General features: G+C 45.6%; 1 protein-coding gene across 1 annotated transcript in view; it reads right to left on the reverse strand.

The window, feature by feature from the left end:
• Positions 1 to 21,666, reverse strand: part of LOC112577407 (A disintegrin and metalloproteinase with thrombospondin motifs 18-like) — a 67,642-nt gene extending 45,976 nt beyond the window's left edge. Inside the window, exon 1 of the mRNA XM_025260471.1 lies at positions 20,485 to 21,666. Coding sequence (XP_025116256.1) covers positions 20,485 to 20,538 — 54 coding nt within the window. The 5' untranslated portion in view covers positions 20,539 to 21,666. The remainder of the gene's footprint in view (positions 1 to 20,484) is intronic.
• Positions 21,667 to 25,687: the final 4,021 nt, after the last annotated feature.

The raw sequence follows: 25,687 nt of genomic DNA on the forward strand, positions 1-25,687 counted from the left end.
CATCGATTTATAAAAGACCGCTTAGGTTTGCTGCTTCTTATTACCATCATTTACGGAATTAGAGATTTGAACCCGCATGTCGATCACCGTTTATATCCATCTCAAGGTAGGGCCAGAACACCTGCTATGGAAGGAGGGCAAAGTAAGTATCGGCAAAACACGGGGAGTTAATGATGTGAACCCATTTCTGGGACACGACTCCACGATAACAAGCAAGCTTTTTTAAAAAAAAAATGGTGTCACTAGGTCAGACGGTAGGACGTAGATAACGAGGGGTCGCGAGCAGCTGTGATGTTATGAGGTGCGGCTTGTCTCTCCTAGTATTCCTCGAAACCTTTGGCACGTTTAGTCATAGCTATAAATAGCAAAGCTGCTTCAGGACGCGGTGTGGCGGTGAGAGAATAAGTCTCACCAGGTAGTGACCGGAAGGGCTTGAAGTGCGCGAGAACACAACGGAAGTTCTTTGGATGAGATGTGTGCATTTTTCAGGTAAAAAGGGGGCCGGGGGAATAGGTATTTCATCCCGAGCCAGCAACTAACGGCAAGGCAGTCAGCCTAGTAAACAGATGCCACATGCAGAGAAAGAACAGCGAGCCCGAGACGAGATCTGAACCCAGTCCAGCAACCTTCACTGCATTGGTGACAGGCGCTAATGACCGTTACGCCCTACGTTGTCAAAAATTATGAATTTACCCGCGTTTACTCTATATTTGTTAAACACAGTTTTCCAGATATTCTATTTTCTTTTATTGTGTACTACTTTATTTTGTAGGATACAATTTGTTCTAAATGCCCCTCCAGAGGTTATGAATAAACATTTTGGACACTTGGATAGTCAGACATCAGTTGTGAGCTGCCATTCTAGGAAAGTATCTGCGGGGATGTACAGAAGCGATTCTTAAATCAGGCTCAAGGGAAGCAGACCGCAGGACAACCTGAGGAGAAGCCACTTAATTCATGGTCCCTTATCACGTGGTCGTCATGATTCAACCTCCTTTACTATAATTTATTATCAACTGGAAACCTTCGTCTTTCCGTGTTTACCTCGCTTCCTCCCTAAGTCACGCTTTTCCACAAAAAACAAGAGTATATTTTTTCTTAGTTCTTTTTTTAAAGTTGATGTAAAAAAATTTAAGGCAAGAAAATCTGCTACAAGATGCGTTTTTGTAGTACTTAATGCCATATTTCTGCAAGTTTTACCTAGCGGTGCGGGTAACACTTCCTAGGATTGGTTGACATCCATCTTTAGGATCGTTTACGAGGATGCATTAATACCTCTGAATGTCAAGAAAAACGAGAACTTTTTGGTTGCTTTTTTTCTTTTTCTTTCTTTTTTTGTGCGCAGATGAAGTCTTCCCTGATGTTTCCTGTCGAGTCTTCGGGAGAAGATATTTATGTACCCCGACACTCGGCGTCCATGTAACTTCTGTCACTCGCTGAGGGCCCGAGTGTCTGCAGTTCCAGATTATTTTTATTTCTTGCTTGCGTTTTCGTAGCTGTTAACGTCGCTCCACTCTCCAACACCGAAGTTTACATTAAAGTTTGTGTTATCGGGGTGGAGGAGTCTTGTGTAAGCTGTGGTTCTCACCCGTAATGAAAGCATCTGCTTGACCTACTTGCAATATACATTTCATCGTCTCTCCAATGTGTTTCTCCTCTTTTCCTCATCCAAACACCATTTCTACGTCACGCCTGGCTGGTGAAATGCGATCACCCCATCCACCCCATTGGACTTGGGGACCACCCAAAGACTTAGTCCTAGATGATGTGACAGATTTTTTTCTTCTTGTAAGTCTTGCAGAAACTTGGGCTATTATCATGGTTAGGCGCCCTACCCTGCACACTTGGTGCCAAACATTTTTTAGTGATTGAGTCGGAGAAGAGATCTGAACTCACAGCTTCACTGTAATATAAGGTTTTGAAGAATTACAGACAGCACGAATCGCAGAGGCAGCGAGCAAAACATTAGCGCCATTCAAGTCTGGTCAGTCGGGTGCAGATACAGTCGTGTAGACAATGAATGATCTGTGGGGTATCTTGGGGTAGATACACACCCCAAGCGTAGCTGCAAGGAAACCGAGAGCGTCCTTGATGCCAACAGGAAGTGAGTGTCAGGCAAAAGCTTGTCGAGACTTTTAATGAGATGATCCTCGAATCCCCGCCACCCCATCCATCTTCAGATGGAACAATGCAACATCTTGCAGGACACGCCAGAAACGAGAGATGCACTGGAAAGCGGGATACCTGTTCAGGGACGCTTGTTGCTGTGTTTAATGAACAGATCACGTGACAGACAATAAAAGTGCAACAGACACTGCTTTAACCTCCGCTCCCCCTCCCCAACCCACTCCCACCCCGGGTAATCTCTGGCGACTGCACCGTGCTGGCCCTCCCTCGCTGGCGACGATCTCGGGTGAAGCAAGGTAGTGACCAAGGACTACTTCTGTTCGTCTGCAGGGAAAGTCGTTGCCTAGCTAAATACGACTTCAGTACCTAGTTTCGCTCGCGATCCTGTGATAATCTCGACACAAAACAGGCGTCAAGACTAACTGGAAGTAAGGAAATTTCAAAAAAATCAACTGTGTGTGACGTCACGCAGGTACAAAACTAGGTAGTGTGTGACGCACACGTTTACCGAATGAAAATTTCTGGCCACGAGGCCAACCTCACACCAAACACAAGATGAAATCAGGGACTCAAGATGCGAGAAAAACAAACAGCCTCTATGGACTGGGGCTAAATGGCTTGGAAGTATGTCACGTGGACCCACGCAAGCGTGTTTGCGGTTGGAGATGACAGATAAAAGTCGTTGGCAAAGTGTCGGTGCCAGAATGGAATCCTACGCTGAGTTCGACTTAATTTTCTGGAAGTGGCTCTGAAAAAAAAATAAAAAAGAGGGGTAGAGAATGCATGGATCGTGTTCACGCTGCGAAAGATGTCCGCTCCGTCTTCTACGACCGCATCCACAAATACTGGTGTTGGTGGAGTCTGCACAGCCCACAGTGCAATCGGCGATGCACACACACACATACACACACACTTCTGGGTAATCAGATAGTCCGAGCAGGGGACTCGCACTGTGGTTATGCAAATACGTGACACGAGATGCATTTCACGACAAAAACAAGACGGATTTGGCAGTGAAACTGTAGCCTTGTTTATCTGTTGTTGTTTTTTGTAGGCTTTTATTTCGTCCCTAAAGAAAGCCAGACTGGTTAGCTCACAGTCTGGCGACCTGTATTACCAAGTCTGAACTTTCTGAGTTACACTAACGGGTAGGGGAAGGGGTGAAGGAGGAGAGATCGGGGTGGTAGGTGTTTGTATGTGCGTGCGTCCGTGGTCCACACATGTGCGTTTATTTTCTTTTTTTTTTTCTTTGAATGGAAGACAGCAAGGTCGTTGAAAGAAGGCCTGAACGACTCTTACCCCCTGCAGACAACCTCGGGCCAGGTAACTTTTTTTCAGACAAGCCGGGTATTCTCACCTGAAGACACAAATCACTTTTACGACCACCACGGGTAAGGGTTGACACCAAGACACCGAGTCGCGGTCCCCAAAACACCCACAGCAGTTTTTCACACCTCGATATTAGCATTTGCTTCTAATAAAAATCCTTTCCCTCCAGAGAAGAAAAAAAACTTATTAGTCCTCTCCGCCGTCCCTGCTGCTTGCATGTGCAAACAAAGAGTCAGCGAATAATACACAGCAAACACCAGTGGGAGCCTAGACAGTAAATCAAACCTCGGATTTTAGCAACCATGTCTGATTTACAGAACGAACACTAACCGAAATGAGATGACCTTTGCCGAGTTCAGTTACATTTTCGTCTCTCTATCGTTCTAGCACATCATCAAATCTTTCTGTGTGTGCGCATGTCAGGGTCTGTCTTCCTGGTGGCACAAAAAGTTGCTTCTTAATGTAATCGGATTTGTTGACAAACCACCATTGACAACAGTTTGGTCGGTGTGCAGCCTTACCTACATCACACACAAGCAGGAATGTTGGTCACGTGCGTTCCGTAATCTCTCGTCTATTCCCGCAAACTCGGTATGTCACAACAGAATGCATCTTCATCCCGAACATCCTCAACGCAGTTGCAAAAGCTTTGCAGACCAGTTCATGCTTAGTTGAAAACAGACGAGAAAGAAGGAGTAATGACCTCTTTACATTTTTACCTTCTTTTCTGTTTTCCAGGATGGATAATTGAATCGTTTAAAGGCCTAGTAGGGTGCAAAATGTTTTCTTTAATGGTATGGGAAGTTCAGTGCAAGATATCGTTTCATAAAATTTAGGTGAATACACTGGTCTTCAGATACACACCTACAGATATCACCATTCACAGAAAGAAGTCAACCCGTGATGTCACGTTGGTACACAATATGAATCAGGTGCAGAGAAAAAAAAACCCAGCGTGCCCAGACGAGATCTGAACGCAAGAACATCAGATCCATCGGGCAACCTGTATGTGTGAGAAGAAATATTTACAAAGGAAACAAAGAGATATTTCGGCTTCGTGTTTTCCAACACAGTTTTGATCACGTTTTATCTCGCATCGTCACGTCGATACGTCGTACGGGCAGTTTCGCCTGTTAGTATCGGTGCACCTGGACAGGTATGGCGAGACCACTCAGTTCCCTCACGGTCCCCTCCCGCCACGCGTGTGGTCTGAGGGTTGGGCAGCCAGCCCCACTCGCTCAGTGCGAGCGACTCAATCGTCGCCTCAGTGTCATGCAGTGTCATCACGTGTCATTCACACCCACATGGTCGTTTCGCGGCAGTGAAAATATTCCCGTGTTGGTCGTGCAGGTCGTCACCTGCGTTATCGCCGTGCGTAAGTCGCGTCGCACGTATCGCGGCACTGGACTGGGGAGGGGGAGACACGACAGGTAAGAGGTGTTGGGTGGTTAAGTGGGCGGGGAGGGGGAGGGGAACTGCTGAAGACGGGGAACAAACAGGATTGATGGAGCTGCAGAAGTGTAGGAGAGGGTTACAGAAAAAGTATTTTAATGTCTCAGGGATGATCACAATATCAATAAAATGTCCGTCCAGGTCAACAAAATTGAAAACAGAGAGAATTTTACAGGCAATAAATATAACAATCTGAAAAAACATATGAAAAAGTTGAAAACTGCAGCAATATTTTTTGTACACAAGGATGACTAATAAGGGAGTGGATGATTGGATGTGAGGTGAATCATACTACTTTCCCCGATGAGGGAATGTCAGCTGTCTTGGAAACAAATCTTTCACTAGGCTGTCAGATTTAAACCAAGAAGACTTCTGCAATATAAAGATCAGAGAAGGAATTGTCACAAAGTCGTAATCCACATGCAGTACAATAAACTCCCGCATTCAAACTCACAAAACCAACCCTATTCCCTCTTTTCTGCGCCAGGTTCTGTCCCTTGGCGGAAGCAAGAAAGGCCGAGACAGCTGGGAAGGATCGGTGCGGCAACGCGAAGTGGTTTCTGGTGTGAATTTCTGTTGCGTGCATCAACTTCCGGTCTGGGCGCTGGGTTCACCTCGAAACATTTTCAATTTCGACATAAGAAGAGGGGGAAGATGGTGAGAGCGGACCGCGTGTTTAAAAAAATAAGGTAGGGGGAGCTCTCGGCGCACATGTTATGATGTCATAACCTTTTCTGACGGAGCCGTTCACCTGCGCAGCATGCGGCAAAACACACTGCGGAGCGGCAGGAAATGCACGCCATCCGGGTCTCTAGAGACCGGCGGATCGCAGACTACTCACAGACTATGCTATCTGAGGGTGATGCTTGTGTCATGGACTACCACTGGCACACCCAGTGCACGCTTGGATGCAGTCAGCGACAAGAGATAAATAAATCATTCGAGTCTTCCAGAACTCTTCGTGTGAGATCGGAGATCGGTTGCTCTTATTTTTGAAGCTTAAAGCCGTTTCAACCATTTTTTTCCTGCCTCGAAGTTGTTTATCTTAAAGGTACGCTCCAAGTCAACTAGCCCCTTGGGAGGTTGATGAAGGCCGCCAGGTGAGTGACTTCAGCAGTATCCATCCGACGGAAATCCCTAGTCTCGGTCGTCCAAACGATGGAATCCTGGGATTTGGAGGACCTGTAAAATTTTTACCAGAGCACAATGACTAAATGTTGAGAGAATACAAGCCTGAGTTGCAAGTAACCGAGAGTTTCGATGTCTCGATGTGGAAATCGTTGTGGAAAAAGTTGTCAGGCCAATGATTGATCTCTGTGTTAAAAAAAAACAACAGATGAATGACACTGAAAAACTGAATGAACCTTCTTTTTGCGTCCCTTGCCTACAGACATGCTACATGAAAGTAGAAATTTTACAAATCCTCGCACACAAAGAAATCCAGGCACGATGAAATATCCCGAAGTAAGCAACTCTTTTGCAACCGGAAATGAAAGTGTAAGAGGAAATATTTCATGAAGTCAGTCTCTATCTTGTCAGCACCCTTGCCTTTCCCTTTAAGTACATGAGTAATCCATTGTGTTGGTGTTCCTGCATGTCTAAGTCGATCCATACATCACACTGCTTTGTTCTGTCAGCGATACAGTCCACGGACGACTGTGGGTGGGAGTCATGAATCACGGACGACGGAAAACTCCATCACGGCGATAATATATGAGAGAGGAGGAGGGACTGATGTCGGTCGGGTATCCATAAATCTGTTAGAGAAGCATCCTTGCATCAGCAACAAATAGTCAACCCAGGCTCTCTTTAAAAGTGTGCAAATCGGCACAAGACAAACCCAGGAAAAAAGTGGCAGCGGTTGTAAGACGAGAAGCTCAATTCAGATGATGATCATCATCAGCGGCAATAACAAAACAACAGCAGTAGCTATATTATCAATATTGACGATACTCTGATGCTATATTATATAAGACCGAGAGCTGACAGAGCTGCATCGTTTCATCAAAGTCAGGATTCTACTGAATTTTAAATTTATTTTATTTTACGGAATTTTTAAAACCCAAACAACTAGGGGGTCGTTGACAGTCAAACGCTACCACCATCTTCCCTGGAAATGACAGGGTGACAGAATAAAGAATCTTGAATCGTACGTGTTGCCAGGTGAAGGTGTGGTGAAAACAATAAGTCATGGTGGTGGTGGAGGTGGTGGTGGTGGAGGAGACACGCGTGAGTTGTCCCCCATGAAGACTTAGAGATCACCGCCGTGGCGACAACCACGCGGGGGATGTATCGCCTTCCTGCTACTCGGTCTGGGAGGAGACGAGAGACAGGCGACACCGGGGAGAGGGGACCCCCAGAAAGGAGATCAGCTGTTTGATTTATGGATGGGCACTCTGCGGTACTCCGTGCCACAAGTGACTGATAAACCAGGCTGCCTCCATCACATCAAATGCACACTCTTCCCTTGTCCTCGACTATCCGATGTAGAGCCTTGTCCTAGTAATAATGGGTTTGTTATTGGTGTTTGTGAAAGGGTTAATGTTATGTGTTGGACAGTGAGTTGAGCGGAGGAGGCAGTAACCTAAAGACGGAAGAAGACCAGAAAAGAACTTTAAAAGTGAGGAAGAAGAGGAACGAGGACAGAAAAGCAAGTTGACAAGGAGAGAAAGGAGCGAACGTGGGAGGGAGTAAGCTGGCAGACGATTTTTTCCAATTAACTACTAAAATGAGGTAGGCGTGTATAAAGCTTCCGGTTTAGTTACGTTCATTGTTTAGGCTCGCCGAGACTAACAGCGGAGAACTAATCGTTGGTCTCGCAGACAGACAGCAGTCCACCTATACACATCCGTGTGTAAGCGAACGTGGAGTTGCGAGCCCATGCTGTGAAAGAATGAAGTGAGAGTATCTTCAGATGTCTGGTGTGTTGTCGCTTCTCTCGGTAGTTGCAGCAATGACAGCAGTGCGCCCCTCCTGCGCGACCCTTCAATACATATCTGCCGGTCAAAGGTCAAAGCAGTCCGATAGAGTTGAATCAATTGCGATTAGCGACGTTTATCTTCAAGTGGCGACAGACCCAGGACAGCTGCCTCGCGTCCCCAGCAACAGATCATAGACAAAGCTGCGTCCAGACAGCTGGCTGGCAAAAACAGCTGCACCAAGCGCAAGAGCACGGACAAGACAGGCAGCTGCAGGTCGACTCAAGATGGCGACAGAATCAGGAGGCACCGATGGCGCATGCGCAGGCCAGCTGATCACGACAGAGCTGGAGGACCGAACCATTTGTCACGGTTGCTACAGACCCAGACATATCGGCATCACCACACTTTCTCAGAAGGCTACATCACGACAAAGCTCGTAAAATCGAGCTTTAATTCTGTAACTTGGCTACCCAACACCGAACTCTAAACAAACAAACAAAGCGACGCTGACAGCATGTTTCGAGCACGTGCATGGGTGATGGAGGTGATGGAAGGGTCTTCTGTAATTCGGAGGCTGGTACAATGTTGAGAGAGACTGGGTGACATTCATTTCGAATTCCTTAAAGGCCAACACAAGTGTTTTATTTTTTTCTTTACGATCGAATAAAGTTCATTTTAATTCCCAAAATATCAGCAGATAGTTGTTTAATTTGTTGATCTTTGACCTTCTTGCCCCATAAGCAAATGAGCCAGCCTCGTTCTGTAATCATGTCAACTCTGTAGTTACAGAATTCGTTCTATAAGTATACAATTGAAATATAGCTAGAATGCATTGGTCTCGGCAGACTTTCTCTACTTTTTACCAGTAGTCGTAGTGCTGTAGGAAGAAGATCTCTTCGTTTTACTGAATGTCGAAGACTTGCTTGTACTGATGAAGTGACTGGATAACAATGGCTTTTGAGTTGTTTTGAGCAAATTCTTGAGTGCAGTGTAGGGACAAAGAGAAATGCTACTCTTTTGCAACTTCCTGTTTTCTCGACAAATCCAGGTGTGATTATGTCAGTAACATATATTTCTCATGCCTCTTCGTCATAAAATATCACCGGAATATGGGTTTGTTTTTTGTTATTGTTTTTTTTTTTTTTTTTTTATTGTTTTGGTTTTTTTTTTTTTTTTTTTTTTTTTTTGATACTTCATGCTCTATTTTCCGAGATGTTTGCTGAGTACTCGTGTTGACCTCTAAACCTCTAAAAACGTAGACGAAGATGCCTTGAACAGAAATGCGAGAAAGACCCTTCTCATCGGTTGGTCTATGTCTCTACGACCACCTGGCCCAATGACAAGAGTGGACGACAGCCCGCCATCTTCGTCAGCTTCTTTATGGTCTTGCTAGTCCTGAGAAAGCCGTGTGGCCCCGCCCACATTCTCCGTCTCCGGTTTTATTTCTAAGCATGAACGATAACTCCCAAGAATGCCAGGCTTGTACCTTGTAGAAAGACCGCCAAATGTCTTGCAGGTGCACAGAGTTACCGCCTGTGAACGTGTGATTAACCTTGCATGTAATCTGACACGGGACATTTGCATGCTGGGGTGTAAAAAGACAGAAAACTGCTTGACTGTGTTGCTTTGTGTTCGCGTTTACTCACAAAATAATGAGGCTGCTGCATTGTATGAAAGCATCCTGCCATCGAATGGCCGGTCCCTACAATGGCTTAACCTGTCTTGCGACCCCCAGGGACAGGGAGAAAACGCCGCTGACGTCACATTGGTGCGTTGGGAGGCTGCTAAAGCCAGAGTAAAGCCGGGGTGTGGGGTTCGTAACAAGCTAATTCTTAAAATAACAAATGAAACTAGTGTCACCGCTTACTTGTTTTGTCACCTATGTATTCATCCCTCCCCTTCTTTACTGTGATAGTCATTCCTTTTGCCATGTCATCCCACGTCTCTCCTCCATGGCATTATTTTCTCGCTCCTCCTGTTTCTCTTTTGAATTCCTCCTCTCTCTCTCTCCTCTCTGTCTCCATGTGCAAATCATTTCTCGCGTGTTAGCTTGGGTTAAGAACGGAATTGCAAGGATGCCATCTGCCGGCAGGTAGAGGGCAGGACAGGAGGAGGAACCCATCCCTGCAGACTCAAGATTGCTCCCGTGAAGCTGAGGCCAGAGCGACATCGAGCCTTTGACTACAGGACCTAAGTTTCGGCGGAAGAATCTGTGGAAGGTGGCCATCAAGCCGGTTTGTATTTCAAGATAAGGTGGAGGTGAGGAGTTACGAAAATGAATGACACCCTCCTCCCAAAATTAGCACGTCCACCACCATCCCACCTCTCGCTTCCCAGGTAGGAAAAAGCCATTACCACCTGCAGTTTGGTCTTTGGTTAGTGCACAGTATCGCTGTCTGATGGTCTGGTCCTATCTGGTCTGTCTGCACACTATCGCCACCTGAAGTCTGGTCTGCTGTAGTCTGCCTAAACACTATCGCCACCTGATGTCTGAATTCTGTCTCACCTGATGCACATAACTGTCGCTGCTGCACAGCGGGGAGTAAGAGTTCTGGGAGGCTGGGGGTGAAGGTGGATGAAGGTTGGAAGGAGCAGACTACCTTGACTGTGAAAACGTGCACTCAGCTGCGCCTACACATCGGATGGACGAACAAACTTTCGCAAGTGGTTCATATCTGGACAGAGAGTGAAGAACTGACAGAAAAACAAACAACAGAAAGCATCGCCCGTCATTTCAACAATTCCTCCATCCTCTTCGCAACCCACACACACAAAACGAGAGAAAAAAAAACTGTGCGTAAATTCCATTTCTTATCCTCTCTTCTACCCACTCAACCCCGAAAAAAAAAATGAACGCATTTAGCGTGCATTAGCGAAGGAGAAAACTGTCGGCGCTGTGTCAAGGGTCTAAAGATCACGTGCTGTTAACAAACTTGAGGCCTTGCCGAGTTGCTCTCTTGTCACCTCTAATAACACGCCCAACCACTTTCTCTTCCCCCTCCGATGTCGATAACAAACGGAGGATCTCATTCTCAACGTCCATCGTTGCCTGCGCACGCGCACAATGACTATCTCCTCCCAACGTATCTGTGAGAAAATCTTCCGCTCGCTGCCAGCCCTACGGGTGAGTACGAGATGCATCAGGTTTTTAAAAAAATATATATAGAAGAGATGAAGAAAGGAAAGGGAGACGAAGAAAAATGGTAAGTAGTACAAAAAAGTCAGCCATGTACTTTTAAACCGAAAGCATTCTGTCTGATATCGCTTCTGTCATCTTCCTAGACTTCAAAGATCGTCTTTATTAACTCACGTGACACCGTGAGATATGACGGGAGGCAAACATGTCTATTATTAACCGACGATAGCTCGTCTCGGGGTCACAATATCTACACCTCAGTCAATAAACCCGCTATACCGGACTCTAAACAAATAACTTCAGGGCCTCAACCATTAGGGGAAAGCTTTCCGTTACTATAAAAGCTTTGACAGTAATTCACACACCCTTTACTACTTGATGGTATCGGTACTTGATGGTAATACCAGTGACAGTATCGGGTACTATCAGGAAAAGAGTGGAAGAGAGGAAATATAGACTAAAAAAACAAAAAATAAAATGTAAACTCTGTGGTTCGCATGCCATGTGATGGTGATTTTCGCCACTATCTGCGGATTTGACCTTTCTGTGATAATACTTTATTGCAAAAACAAAGAGTTAAAGGTTAAACTGAGTCAAAAATAGAATCGCAAAATTGCTGGAAAGTCAATAGGTCACTACTTTCGTTTCTTATGAAAATGCGCCATGAAGTTTGTTTCCAATTAGAAAATTAGAAATTAGAAAACGTCGATTCTAAATTCAATGAAGCTTCAGACCATGCGAGTGCTTTGAGAATGTGTTAATTAAGTGCCCAATCAACAAGCCTTCTTTTGAAACAGAGAAATTGAAGTTTTGACCCCACTACAAAATCTAGGAGTGTTCACAGATGTTTAAAGTCCTGTATGTTGCTATGGGAACAGAGTTTTCCACTGAATTAGTATCTCACGATGAATTAAATTCGCGTATTCGACAATCCGCTGGTAGTTCTCTGCCACATGAGCCCCCATCCTTCAATAATAAGCAGGGAATCACACATTTCAAAGTGTTTTCACGCCTACAGAGGTCTATGCATTGTGTGAAAAATTACTTGACAAGTGGAACTGTGTGGCACGCGGGATAACATCGAGATTCTGGAAGCCACACTCTTGAGAAATTATTGGCCAATCAGAAAATAGGAATTTATTTTGTGCGCAGTTTTGCACAATGGTGTCGTCATTACGCGCGAGGGGAGATCATCCAATCTGCAAACATCTTAAAGGGCCAGTGAACGTTTATCTGGGCAGAATGCGGAAATGACAATACCACGGCAACCACCGTTTTGAGTCCCTCGAGAGCCCACTTGTCCGCCAACACACTTTGGGATTTGGGACCAAGTCCCTCCGAGCAACGGTCCACCCGACGGCAGGAAATTAATGGGTAAGAGATCAAAGGGTGGCGAGGTGGGACTAGCCTACACACAGAGATAAACCACGATCAGTCAACAGTCTGTTGCTTAGAGCTCTTTAAGGAACTTCTCAACGGATTTTAGCCGCAACAAATGAAATCACAACGAGCTTTTGCAAAGCACTGTTCAAAATTTGTGGGGTCCTCGTCCTCGTCTTCTTATCCTCCCAGCCCCGCCACCAGAATTTGTCTGGCCGTTGTCACGAGAGTTGTATTAGAGGAAATTAAATCCCGTAATCTTTCAGACCCGAACTATTTTCTTAGCGTCTTTTTCCTTTTTATCTTCGTGATCCGCCGCGAATCGCAAGAGTCTAGGGGCCAAGCCAGTTTTTGCAAAGGGACCGCCTGCTGCCTATTGGGGACCAGGGTCAAAGGGCCGCCATTGAAACGTACCCAGAAGGTCAGAGTTGTCGCAACCCTGTGACTGTCTGCATCAGTCACCGAGGGTTGCCTCCTCGCACTCGCGCATGCAAGCGGCGCCCTCCGGGTCCCGACAAAGACCCATTTTGCACGCGCCCCTGTTTGTACGACTCGAGTACACCACGACCAATGCCAAGGACAAAGCCGGCAGTTCAAAGGGTAAGACTGCTTATACATTTCAGGATAAGCAGGCACTTCAACAAGCTTAGAGAGCTACTTTGCACAATCTGCTCTTCAGAATGTTACAAAAGCTACAAAGAACGTGTGATTTTTTTTTTTAAAGACCCTTCGCCTGTGGTTGTGGCTTTCAAAAACGCTCGGTCTTAAGAGAACATATAAATATGCTATTTACATTATATCACAATGTGAGTGTACTGAGCGCATTCAGCATCTTATAATAAAACCAACGGACAGCAAAGTGGTTGGCTAGAACACTGATACCTGTGTGGCCCAGACAGCAGGAACTTAACATCCCTTCCCACCGTCGACCTACTTCTTGAACAGGTACCTGACTCTGTGGAGGGTTGTAGAGAAGTCGCGATAAAGAAAAGATGGGCATTGCCCTTACAACAACAAAAAAATTGAATAAAATAAACCGGCCCCGAGATAAACGCGGCTTCACACCCAACAAGAGCCAAAAGGGTGGTTATCATTTACCGTGTACTAATGTTTAGCCATATTTGTGTCTAAGATTTTTTTATTAATCCTCTCTATTGACCTAAGGTCAAGTAGCAAGCGACGTCTGTAACGCTTTTTAAAATATTTCTAGGGTCAGTGGATAGCCGAGTGGTCAGAACCCAGTCTGGCTTGCTTTGGGTTCGATACCCATGTTGCGCATCTGCTTCTTCATCCCATATTCATCCTCCCCCACCCCCCGCAAATTTGACCCAACAGTTGTATTAATCACTAATAATATCCACTCATGTCACAGACACATCGCTGCATTGTTGGTTGTATACAAATACCTTAATTATCCCTGACTTGGCGGCTTACAAGTTCTTAAATATGTAATTTCTTTATGAAGGAACTGACTTTTACTCTGATCTATTCTCTAGTCAATATTTACCCTCTCAGCATTCCTTATTATTTTTTACACTTTCGTGCATTTGACACTAAGGCCCGTTGTCGGGGGGAATTCCCCTCTTGGCGCCCCGTAGTCCCTTACATAATTGCATGTCAGATTGCCGCGCCTGTATATGTTTACCATATGCCAGGGTGTGGGAGGCTCGTAGACTACAGAATCCTACATAATGTGCCAGTGTAACAGAAATAACAACGAAGACTTTTCTTTCGTATGTCCAAGACAACAACTTGTTACAAACTTGCTCTAGTAAAACAACAACAACAAACACTAAACTACTCAGAAATCTGGCAACGAAAAAACCGGGATAATGATTTCTTATCTTTGAGGACTTCGTGCTTATTGAAATACATTATACTTACTTTGTGATATGTAGGTGAGCACAAATGTCTGAAAATACAGAACACCCTAAAAAATTCAAAACATCCTGCAAAGTAGTCACCAAATTCAGAGATTAAAACAGATATTTCAGAAGCCAAGACTGAGGTTTAGACGCTAGCAAAAATGGTCTTTGTCCATCCTTTCATCAATAGTTCGTTACATCTCACTGATCTCAGCAAACTGCCATAACGTGTCTGCACCAAATGATCATCACAACGACTCACATCAGGGGTTAGCCCCAAAGCCCGCTGTGACATCCTCCCTCATGACATTCCCTGCCAGATAAGCGGGTCCCCAGGCTAAGTGGTTGGCATCGCCACGAACCGATCCCACACTTGATAATGGAATGTTGTGTTCACTTTTCTCTCAGACGGATTTCTGTCCGTTTCAGCGCCATGACACAAGTTATGAGCTGCAGGGTGGCTGCATGCTGACTTGCAGCACCCGTTCACTTGTCCACATCCACCTTGCTCGTTCACAGGCGAAATGAATGCAACAATAAACAAGATTAAGTACGACATATTTTGTGGCCACAACGACGGAAATGAAAAAAGGAATGGAGGAGTAGAGGGTTTTAAAATAAAAACCACAAGCAAAAGATTGTCTGCCTGGTTCTTAGACACCTTTCATGAGCGCAGTAGGAAACGAGCACCATGGTGGCTCATTATTCACAACCTGCATGTCCTCATGACATATCCCATCGTCCATCTGTAATATGATAGCGACAAGCTTTTTATTCTGTCTTTTTTTAAAAAAAGATCTATATCGAGCGACTCACTTCTTCCAACTCCATAACCTACCCCATCCCTCCTAATCCCCGCCAGCACATCGAGACCTTTAAATGTCTGTGCCAGGAATATGACATCTCTGGCAGAAAACCGACTCCAGGTCCCCTCCGTTGCCCTCCCCCACACGTCTTTGCCTGCGAGAGTACACGTCACTACTCCAGAGTGCACGTGCACAGCAAGCTTGTCCTTGGCACGTGACGGCAGGGGCGGGACGCACCCTCCTTGGTGCCTGTCGGGTGGCACAGCACTTCTACAGAGAGCCAGGAGGAGATGCATACGTGTACCTCACCTCGTGTAGGAGAGTGCGTGGTGAGGAGGTCACCGCCTATAATTTTTTTTTTAATCAGTCGTCGGATTAGTCGTTTACAAATGCTTGCCAAGGTCAGCTTCCTTCTCTCTTCTCTAACACAACGGTCTGCTAAGGGAGGTAATCTGGCGCTGCCGTGGATTGTGGGTAACAAACGGTTCCTGTGTGTCTGAATGTCGATAAAGCTTCTTGTTCATTCTTTCGCCGATAAACAAGCTCTCAAATGCCTTCATAAAAATCGTGCCGATCCTAGATTTTTGTTTGGTTGAAAAGAAATAATTGTGCCAATGAGAGGAGGAACTCTTGCTCCACAGATGGCGGTTGTGGTTCTTTGTGTTGTGGCGAGTCTCTGTCCAGGGTGAAAGCCTTCTGTACTTACGTCTGCACTCGTCCAGTCAGAAGCACCTTCTGGCGATTGTTAGGCAAGCACGGAGATGATATTCGTCTGCAAGAAGTGCATAAATTATCTGCATCAATTATCAGCAGCACTAATCATTATCATCATCCAGAAGCGATGCCTTTAGAATTTCTTTCGCTGACTGGTTTTAGTTCATTCAGATGCTCATCCTCAAAATCTCAGCGAATGACCTTTTTGTTGGCGGGGTAAAAGCTGTCATTCACCGACTTTACAAAGGTTCTGTGAAAGAGGCATCAGTCACGCCATTTGAGAAAGAAAGTTTTGGACAGAGATTGAAATGTGTGCGCCCCCGCACATGCGCGTTTGAGAATGAAAACGAAAAAGAAAATTGAACGAGACAGAAAGGAAACGAAAAAAAAAAAAATGAACGAAACGAGAAAGAAAAGGAGAGAACACACAGGAAGACCGTGAAACAGACAAACGGATAGGCATAGAAATAAAAATAACAGAAATTGCACCAACGACAGGAGCCGGCTATTTATTACTGATAAAACTCGTACTGCCTTTTTTTTTTAAACTATCATTCTTTTGATTCCTTTCTTAGTGAGACTTCCTAGAAAGCAGCCAGGAAAGACTTTCTTTAATATTCAATGCCTCGTTTTACATTTTACAAAAAAAAAAAAAACAAAAAAAACAAAAACATATTGAATAGGCAGCGTGTCGCACAGAAGGCGGATGAATATTGCTTACCGTTTTATCCCTCCGCTGCAAGCCGTTCTCTCGCGAGATTTATTGCTCCCGCTGACGCTCACCTCATTGAGAAAACCCACTCATTAGGAACACCGACCTCACCTGGCACAATGGCCCGCTACATGCCCCCGAGGAAACAAAAGGGGGTAGCAACTCCTTTTATGCGACAGAAGATCTGCTGTTGTACAACGAGGCGTTAAAGTCGCGGAAGGAAAGCACACCACTGAAGGTTCCCTCTCGCCCCCAGCACGCAAACTCGACACGGAGGCCAAACCTTTCTTTTTCTTTTTTCTTTTCTTTTTTTTTTTTGTCGCAGCCTGGTCTGCGGTTAATGCAGGCGTAAGGTGCAGCAGGTCTGTAACGTAAGCCCTGCGTGCAGTTCCTGCTACTGTCTGCGACAAGTGGCCCTCGACAGACCGAGCTTCTGTTCGAATCCGCACCGGAGTCTCCTTTCCTTGAACTTTTGTAGCCTGACAACGCCTGTGTGTGCGTCTTCACCTTATCTACTTTTGTGTACAAGTCCTTAATAACTGTGGGCAAAAATCGTCAAAGGTTGATGTCGTGTGGAAGGTTACAGGAAACTAGAGGGTTGAGGGGTCATTGTTGAAGACGTTGGAACTTTGGTCAACAGGCTGAACTAAGTTCATATTAGCCAATATATCTGCCAAGGTGGATGGTGAATTGCTGCCATCATTAGTCATCATGTTCACATCAGTGTCATATTCATATCGTCAGTTAAAGTGATAAACTCTCTCTCTCCACTGGGCTTTCCTCTCTCATTTTTATCAACAGTTTTCCTCATCATCTAACCTATCACGATGTCCATAGTCACATTCAAGTCTCTACTAGCTCACTTTCTCTCTAGAGAGCTCTCTCTTTCTCTTCTCTCATTTAAATTACCTTCTATGAACATCATCAGCATAGAGCCATAGACAATACACATAAAATATATATTTACATGACGAGTAGAAAGGCTGACTTTTTCTGATGCACGTTTAATGCAATAATGAGAGGCGTTGAACAGTTTCGATAATTCTTAATTTTGGTGATGAACATTATCTATGTCTATATATTGTTTTTACTTTCAATAATAAATTTGCTACACTAAAGGATATTCTGAAATTTGTATCCTAAATCCTTGATATCGTAGAATCGACAAAATCGTTCATGTCTCGAAATGTTTTCTTGATTACCTTGGAAAGTCTCGCATCGGGGCCATACATTGTATTATAATATTATATGATCGTTGTTTATTCCCCTTTTATAGGGTAATGGCCCTTGAATAAACAATCAATAAATCTGTTAGCCGGCGAGAAGCACTGTAGGTTGAATACAAGTTTTCTTTTCTGTTCACCACTCAGTATAAACACAGCCTGACTGTACTCGCGTGCCCTCGGCCCGGGTCAACCGGTTGGCCTGAAAACACAAACAAAACCGCCACTCCATGCAACAAAGGACTAATGCAAAGTTGTTGATGGAGTAAACACGGAGGAAATGCCCGCAGCCCCGCGCTCGCGCGTGCGGATGGGGAGGAGGGGGTGGTTGGGTCCCCGATAGCTTAGCGGCGTAGCCCCGAGACTGTCATCGCCAGCGTCTTGTCGACTTGCCGTCAGCTCGCCCACCCCACCCCTTCCCTCGGTCACACACACTCGTAACCTTCCAGCTGGTAAACAGATCCGTCATCTTTGACCCCCCCACACGCCACCTCCCATTCGCTGATCCTATTCCGCACCCCCACGTCGCCCCTCGTGTATACCCTCTGGCCGGTCAACCACCTCTCACCTTTCACACGGGAGTCTCCGCTTGGTGCCGCCGTCGACAAACAGGTCAGTGAGGTCATCACGCGGATTCGGCCTCGAAGCACTTATTACTCCACCGACATCCCTCCGCGTCTGCCCCCCACTTGTTCCGCCTAACCTAGATTCTGAGAATAAACATCCACAAAAGAATCCATCTTTATTCCTTTTGTGCTTGAGCCGAACTTTTGAGTGGTTCGAAGCTTACTGCCCCTCGCTGCCCACCAAGCAGTCGCTTGGGAAAGAAAGAGGGCTGAATAATAATAAGGCTGTGATTGTGTGTCATGCTGTAGACACAGTGAGCCACTCATCAGCATGGCTGGTGTGTTACAGAATATTTAACTTTCTTTTTTAAAGAGTGGACTAGTCCCAGAGCCAAGAGGTTTCCCTATGTGTGATGGCTGTCACAGGTGAGAAGAGTACCTTGGAATGGAGTAAGACAAAAGGATTGCGTTTCGTTCTCCTGTCGTCTTCAGTTACGACTGTACACCCGATCAAGAAGTAGGTTGCTGAAACATGTACCCGGAAGAACCAGATCATGGGCTATATGAGAAAAGACCCTCTCTACTCCCAACAAATTAGGGAAGACAATCGTGTTTCAGTGTGACTCGTCATGGTAATTTCTATCAGGGGAGAGAACACAGGACAGCGAACAAAACCGGAAAATCTTTTGACCCCACAAACGTGCATGGATGACTAGGTTGTCTCCTGAAAATACGAAAAAAAAACAACTAGAGAAAAATTGCATAAACAGCATTCGTGTCTACTCTCCCTTAGAGTAAATTCAGGTAAAACAACCAGCCCTGTAAACAGGTGTCACATGCGGAGAAAAGAACAGCGTGCCCGAGGCGAGATCTGAACCCAGGACAGCCAACCCTCACTAGTCTGGTGACAGGCGCTAGATAGTTTGGTAAGCTGATGATGATTGTGTGCACGCAGGTCACTTCTGTATCAGCTCAGCTCTACCCGGACTAATGATTGTTTTGTCCTCTGGGTCACATCTCTGTGCGTGTGAGTGCGTGCGTGCGTTATCTCTCACACTTATTTTTGTCTTCCAGACACCACCAGTCACCTGCTCAACTCCAACAAAGGTTGCTGATTAATATAGCATGCAAGCTTGTAACCCTAATTACTCATAATTACCACACTCTGAAGGACATATATAATGATAACAGTCACAGTTTCATCACGGGTACACAGAAGAAAAAAGATTAGTCATCGGTTTCCCTGCACATCCATGCCCTCTGCAACACGAATTTTGTGCACGAACCGTAACCAACTGTCAAATGCACTTTCACATTTTCAGTTTAGATAACAGGCGGGGTAGGTGCAGCTTCATTCACGCGCCTGCAGGTTTACATACACGATTTTTGAATCAATTTTTTTTTTCTTATATCAAACAGAGGTTAAAATCCACATTCACCTCTCGCCAGCCAACCCTGACATGCGCAACAGGCGTTATTTTCTTCCCACACAACCACTCACTTGGCAACTTGTCTAACTAGCTAGTCATATCGCTAACATAGCCTCCTCCTTCCTTTCTTTCAACCACCACCAGACTATTCACCGTTGGCGGCCTGAGGAGCAAAATGATCCTCTGACTCACTTGTACGGGAGATTTTTAATTTCAGACGACAACAAATATTGTAAAAATAAGGATATGTTTGCTGTTTCTTTCACAAAACTTCTCTAACAAACGCTTCATAAAAATAGTCATAGCTATAGCTATGTGCTTTCTTACCATTCCTGCCCCTTCTCCATTTTCACCATCCCCACTCACAACTACAGATATAGATAAAATACAGACATGGATATACATGTGGTACTTAGCAGCACTTGCTAACATTGGGAAACCTGTTGAAGCATATTTGTGTACGGGGGCGCTAACCAAACATGAGGAGGTGTGCAGCAAACTAAACACCGAGCTCTGTGGAGGTTGTTAACATGCAAAACCTGTCATAGTTGCAGAATGTGCGCTCATATTTACGATACACGAGATAAGGTGTGCTGTTGAGGCTAGCAACGAGCAAGGAGGAGAGTGTAGAAGGAGAGAAGGAGGCAGAAGTCACCAGGTCGGTCAGAATGGCAGGAGGAGGAAACTGAGAAGGTAATTAGTGATGAGGATGGTCAAGGGCCAGAGAAGGAAGAGAGGAAAGGGTAGTGGAGGAAGGTTGAGCAGGTAATTAGTGATGACGATGGTCAAGGGCCAGAGGAGGAAGAGAGGAAAGGGTAGTTACCAGGCCGGCCAGGATGGCCAGAGCGGTGGTGCAGGCCGCAGTAGCAGCGGGCATGGTCAGCTAGCGTCCGGTGAGGGCCGCAATCCTGCCCACGGCGGCGAGCCCCGCATGAAGTCCCGGCGAGCCCGGCCCACAGACTCCAGCTCCAGTCGCCCCGAACGGTCCGGCTGTCCGTCCGCAGTATCCACCACACGCGCCTGACGCGCGGCGGGTCAAGAGGTCAGCCTCGCCTCTCGAGGCCCACCAAGGGTGGTGGTGGTGGTGGGTGGGCCTCGTCTTTCTCTCCCTCCCTCTCTCTTTCAAGCGCACGACGACACGGTCGGTAGCTGTGTCGCCACACTCTATAAATCCACATACGCTCGGGGGCCCACACTCCGCGGGGGCACAATCGGACGACACCGACAGGTGAGGTGCAACAGGTGAGTTCTTTCAACTTGCTCAAATCACAAGGACGTCTGTCTGGCGCGCGCCTTGCGCTTAAAGGTGCACGCTTCTCGCCCACACTACGGCGCAGCGCTCGGTCGGGGCCATCACCGCCTCCGCCGGCGATCCCCACCAGGAACTGCTGGCATCGTCGGCGACTGTGGCAAGGGGCTGCGAGGAGGAAGGAGGACAAGCTGGGTCGCTATTTCGGCAAAAAGCAAACCGGGCAAAAATCTCAAGTCCAGTGTAATAGTCTTAGTCTCCTGTTGCACCGATTCCGACAAAGAGAAAAAGCTCCGTTACCAGACAGCACTCGTCACATTTATCAGGGTACCCTACCACTGTCAACCCTGTCTGGGTATTTGTGGTAGTTTGGGGTAGGGGGACGCGGTAAAGGAGGAGGCTGTCACCCTTTTTTTCTCAGCCACAACTTTTGCAGCAGAACTTTTCTTCTACGGCGGGTCTCCGCCAAGCTCCGCGCGCTCGGACCGAGTGCGTTACGGAAATTAAACCGTGGAAGAAGGTTTGCACGCAGCCTGACCGAGTGAACGAGAGAAGTACGAGCAGCGAGATCTCTCTCTCCAGCCCAGTCAGCCGCCTCGAGTGTGAAGATAAGACATAAGCAGTGGAGTCCGAGTGTGCAGCTTTAACACGGTGTCCCTCGGAAAAAGGTGGTTGTTGCCATCCTACTGCAAACCCCGCAGTTAGGGGCGGGCGCCACGGGACACGAGTCCCCGCGCTTTTAACGGAAGAAGACAAAGCGAAACAGTGAAAGGTCTTTAAGGAGACCGAAGAGGGGAGGGGTTTGGGTGTGGGTGGGGGAGAGGGGAGTAAGTTCAGAGTTAGGGGATCGAGAGGGCGGAGCTGCCTGTGGTAGAAGACGGAGCGACTGAGTTAGTATTGGGGGAGGGGTCGTCGGAAGCTTCCTCCCCTCTCCCGTCATTGTGTGCTCGTGTCCGTGCGTGTGTGTGTGTAGCTTGGGATAACCCCCCCCCCCCTAGCCCACTCGACGAACGGTGGCGACACCGTCCTGCGCCTAGTCGAGGGCCTCGTCCGCCCCTAGAAAATAGTCCGCCACTAGCACACGGCTTGGCCGCGTCACTCCGGGGTAAGCATCCGTCGTAGGCGGGCCCTTTAAGGGCTGCCGCTGCACTAGTGAGGCTGCAGGACGGTGAAACCCCTTTTCGCTCGACACAGCAGGCAATATTTGTTTCCAAGCATAATTTTTGCCGCTGATAGGGGAACTGGGAGCTGAAGCAGGTCTTTAAAATTGTGCAAATCTTAATGAAAGACGTTTTTGTGACTTTCGTTAACGAACTTTTAATTGCAGATAAAGTCTACATGGCAGATAGCTTACATCAAATGATAAAAATGATTAACACTCTGGAGTTTTCGCATTAAGTGCCATTATTTTCTATCTAGGAACAAAATTTTCTAAGCACCAAGTTCTTAGCTGAAGTACAAATCGGGGGGATAGGGGAAGACGGAAAGAAAATTATGCATAAAAAAAACAAGTTTTTAGAGAAAAGTACTTGAGGCCCCGAGGCATGATTCAAACTCAAGACCTTTCGGGGTTGTTACTGTATTAATGAGGAGGTCGTTAGACAAGCTACCAAGAGGTAGAAAATAATGTCTGAGATTAGAGAAATAAAAAATACTTAAGTCAAATTTTAATATTACAAGTTTAAATGTCAACAATATATATATGTAATAAAACAATTCCATAAAAATTAACCTCGTGAATTTTTGTGCAGCACCTGCAAAGGCTGCTTGTTCTCACCCTGCACACATTTATTCAACTTTTAACATTTGTTTTAGACAGATGATTTTTAACCATTTGACATGAATATAGTTTGCCTTTTCTTTAGAAGGCGTCGAGCACAATACAGTTAATAAAATCGTGAAATGAAAGCAAACGAGACAAGAGCAATGTCAATAAAACTCCTAACCCTTAGCCACGTTTGCCATTTCACAGATATAAATACTCCTGTACAAAGGTGAAGTTATAAAAATATCAGGCAGCTCTAGGTTTCGTGGATACATTTTCTGCTGTTGTTCTATCGGCAACAGGGTGCGGGCCTGTGGAAACAGCAGCTGTAACAGATGAAATTCCTTCATCCTGCCCCCGAAGCATCTGAAAAAGTGAGCTTCCCACAGATGCAGACAGTCAATCCAGCGATGGAATGTGTAAATATGTACAAGGCTACCGTTGCTATCGCCGGATCAGGGAACCCGTCCGCCTGCGTTATCGAGGTCCCCCGCCCAAGGAAAAGATGGACACGGAATAAGCAATCCGAAAACAATGGCGTCCACAGATGGGTCAGACACGGAAAAAGGGAAAACAGGCACGAAGGAGCAGGGATCTACATTTAGAGCTCCCTAGGGGCCACGAGGACGTCAGCAAGCCTTCACCGTGGGTGCACAACCCGCGCAAGATTCCAGGGGAGTGGCTCATTAAGTTTAGGAGAAACATGGCCGCCACGCTTGCTGCTTCCTATAGTCTCTTGTCACTTGAATTTATCGCGATTCGCCCAGCCCGCCGCGATGGAGAAAACACCTTGATCCACACCCGGGTGTTGTAGAGAGCTGAACAGCAGGCCTATGTAGGCTTGACTAAAATAAGAACCAAAAAAAAAAAAAAATCCCACAGCAAAGTTAATTAAAAGTTCAACAACGTTTACAGATACCCTCAAGGCGCAGAGCTACAGGGAATGGCACAACTGCAAGCAGAAATACATTCGGCAAAAGATAAAGGGTCCCAAAGCCGAGAGGTCGCAGAGGAAGTAAGCGTGGTCCACTGTGTCTAGGGCACACCACGTGACATCGTGCTCCATCTGCTGTCTTTACGTCACGTGATAAATAAGGTATCTGTTCAGAGCAGATGCTGGATGGGCAAGGGAAAGTTTACCACTCACAGGTCCGATGCTTCCCCAGTGAACTAAGTCCTAGACCACGCTCCTTCCCTAAATTTCGGCACATCGATGTAACAACGATATCACGATGTTGACAGGCGAGAACGGCGATGTTTGAATGCCAGCAAGAACGAGAATTAACCCCCGCCTCTCGCTTCGCCCATCACGTGGATATTTTAACCATGGTGAGGTCTGGGATTAATAATAATAAAGAGCACGCATTTCCTCACAGGGTAGCGAGCTCGATGAACTTCACAAAAGGATACACTAAATGGAAGAATTGTGATATGATAGCGAAAGGGCAACGGGTGCCCAGAGTCTGCTGCTGGTTTTTTGACAGTTGAAGATGTCATGGTTCACATCTATACTCCGGTTTCCCGGTAACCAGATGTGTTTTTCGTGCAAACGCGCGGTTTTCTTTTCACATCGCGATCATATAGGAAGATTAATTATAGTTATTTTTCTATATTAATTTATTTCTTAGTATTGATCATAATTAACATTAAGTATGAGTATGTCTAAAAAATTGTAGATTATTGTTAATAGATTACTTATATTTTCCAAAATTTTATTGAGACTTTTTATCTTTCGCGTTCATCCATTCAGCACACACGATAGCAAGTATGGCAGAGGACAGTACGATTCAAAGACATAAATAGAAGATCGATTTGATCGTCCTGTGAAAGAAAAGGACAATGAAAGCCATGAGCTGTCCATTCAGCTTCTTGTCATATTGTTCACCGTTCCAAATTTCAGATTAAGAGTCCAGCTCTGCAAGTCATGAAACCAGTGATAATCATCTGGTGACGGACAAGAATGCTTTCATGTATAAAGTATTTTTTTAAATAAAAATACATACCCTAAAAAGCTTCTTCCATGTAGCTATTAGTCTTCAAACCTTTCAGTCACCATTAAGTGTCCAATGTATCTAGCTGTATCGGCTCAGTCTATTTTACCAAGTGAACAGCAGATTTTTCCGCTGTCAGGAAAAGTGAACTAAGTTTTTTTTTTTTTTTTTTTAATGGAAACTAACTGACACTTTAAATCTGCCACTCTTCCTCAGAAATTTCAATTTCTTTTAAGAACCATTAGACAAAATGTGTATGATTAAAATGCTTTTAGACGTATCAAGATTTTGTTCTCCTGTAAAATAAAATCATTTTCCACATTTCTTGTTGATAAATGATTTTCCTTTGCCCACGCGAATTCTTTCAAAGACTAGCTGGGACTGAAATACAAAGATCCAAACACAACCGGCAGGAGTTTGACATGGTCGTGAACTTGAACGAGGGTTTAACTGTCATGAGGAGGCCAAGTACGAGGATGCGAGAAGATAATCAACACCGTGAGAACTCATTCACTGTAAAGGCCAAAGTATCTGCTTTCCATTAATAAGAGTTCACCAAGCAAGTATCCAACAACCTGCCTGTTATAATTTCTATGTAAGCAAATATTTTATGTTGCGGATTAACGGTCAAATAAAATCTGGATTCAGATTCCACTCCTCTCGCCAACAGTCACAAAAGAATTTTTTTCATTGTGCGCAGCTGCAAACGACAAACAGGAGGAAAAGGGGGTGGCATTAAAAAACAACAACAGCAACAACAAACACCGCTGCTTTCAACACTCGAGGATTTTTTTCAGAAGATTTTCTTTACTGTCTAGACACAGATTGTGTTGAAAATTTTTTTTGCACAAACTCAATTCTTTTATAAATGTACCTTCCGTGACATCATACAAGGGCTCCATGTGCAAGGAGGGAGCTTCACTGAGGTGTTTATATTTACTGCATCCCAACCACTCCCTGACTATGTGTAAAGTTAACCACCCCATACATTACTACATGGCCTGTAAGATGACTCACACAT

Source organism: Pomacea canaliculata, linkage group LG12 (genome assembly GCF_003073045.1).
Source record: "Pomacea canaliculata isolate SZHN2017 linkage group LG12, ASM307304v1, whole genome shotgun sequence".
Lineage (NCBI taxonomy): Eukaryota > Metazoa > Mollusca > Gastropoda > Architaenioglossa > Ampullariidae > Pomacea > Pomacea canaliculata.